The 1,658-nt window shown below is 36.2% G+C and overlaps 1 protein-coding gene across 1 annotated transcript; it reads right to left on the bottom strand.

The window, feature by feature from the left end:
• Positions 1 to 483: 483 nt before the first annotated feature.
• LOC140616706 (taste receptor type 2 member 46-like) lies at positions 484 to 1,413 on the bottom strand. The gene is given in 1 exon segment (XM_072797426.1): positions 484 to 1,413. A coding segment is annotated over 1 exon segment (930 nt).
• Between the last annotated feature and the right edge of the window lie 245 nt (positions 1,414 to 1,658).

Raw genomic sequence — 1,658 nt, 5'->3', positions numbered from 1 at the left:
TCATCCTCACTGTGTGATTTAGAATTGAATATCCTTACCATGCAAAAGACTGGAGATTCAATCAATGAAATCTAAGCACACTGTGATACAAATTACAATGCAAAATAGCAATGACGTCCCAAGATAACTTGTCAGTTCTGAAAAGTGCATAAACATAGATCATAAATTTTTTTCATTGCAAGATGATACATAGATTATGTATGTGAAATACACATGGCCTCATAATTCTCAGGAATTTCTTATAATACATTATATAATTAGATTTTTTTACCTGAAAAAAATTGGTGACGGTGTATTTCTTACATTTTTCATACGTACATGAATACACCTTTCTTTCTGTGATAAGCTTAGGTAAGACTTTTCTAAGAAGAAGTCTCAAATTACTCAATTACTTACACTATGGAAAAACTAGTAGGAGGTATAAAATACTAACAACCTGTATCAGTTAACAACTTTCTGCTAGAACATACACAATGCTACCTCTTATTGAGTTGAGAGTTTTTGGTCTTTCAACCAGTACTTCACCTGGTATAAAACAGACAGAAAGGCTTCTCTTAGCTTCTTGTTTCCCCAAATCAGGATAAATGAGTGGCTTGAAGGATATGCATATGCAAAAACTTGGCAAAGCATGAAGAATAGTCCATTCTGCAGCCTATTAGAACTCCAAACTATGGCAATTAAAGTCAGGAATTAACAAACTAATAACGAAAGAAAAGAGATCACAGTCTGCATGGCTCTTATGTGGACCTTGGTGCTGGAACCTTGGGATCTTTTACCACTGGATCGCATCTTCTTGAGATGTTTCCACAGGGAAAAGATTAACAGCAGAAAAGATGTTAAGGATATAGCAAAGGGTACAAAGTTCATTAGCGTGAATACAGTCATATTCATAAGCTGTGCAATGTCCCTCAGTTTGGTCTGCCTAGTGATGTTTCCTTCATATTCCTTCATCTGCATTTGCTCATATACGCTTACCATTGCAACATGAAAAACTAAAAAGAACAAAGACCCCAACAGCATCACAAAAACTACACTTTTAACTCTCCACTTTAGGCGAAGAAAAATAAGGTTAGAGAAATTGGCTATTTTGAACAAATAAAATACACTGAGGCTAGTAGCAAGCCAGATGCTAAAATGATTGCTCGCTGTCCAGGCAATATGAACAGGAAGCCTTACTTCTAAGCTATATAAAGCTGGATTCAACAGAGTTGCATACCAATTTATTAATATTACCCAGAGTAAACCAATTCTGGAGACAGCCAGACCAGTGAGAATTTGATCAGCTGAGGAGATCTTTTGTCTCTTGACCCACGCAATGTAGTTCACCAGCACTATGAAGCCATTGGCAAAATTTCCTAGAACAAATTCTGTCATTACTAGGATGGAAAAAATGCTCTGTAGTAAAGGTAGCATGTCTAGAAAGAAAAACAAACCAAAAAGCCAAATCTAATATTACTGCTTGTGATCCCTTGAATATTCTGACCTTATGTTCTATAGGCAGCTGACCTCTGAGTGTGCAGTAAAGTTCTCGTTTCTTTTAAATTCTGTAACCAATGTCAAGCAGGAAAGCACAGGGTATGCTAATAGAGGAGCTCAATGCTGTCTTGATGAAAACCATAGTTATTCCTCAAACAGCTCAAATTAACTCCTATTCATGC

The sequence above is a fragment of the Canis lupus genome, chromosome 25 (assembly GCF_048164855.1).
Source record: "Canis lupus baileyi chromosome 25, mCanLup2.hap1, whole genome shotgun sequence".
NCBI lineage: Eukaryota > Metazoa > Chordata > Mammalia > Carnivora > Canidae > Canis > Canis lupus.
Note: the sequence above shows the minus strand (reverse complement) of the source record. Positions and strands in the feature narration are given on the sequence as shown.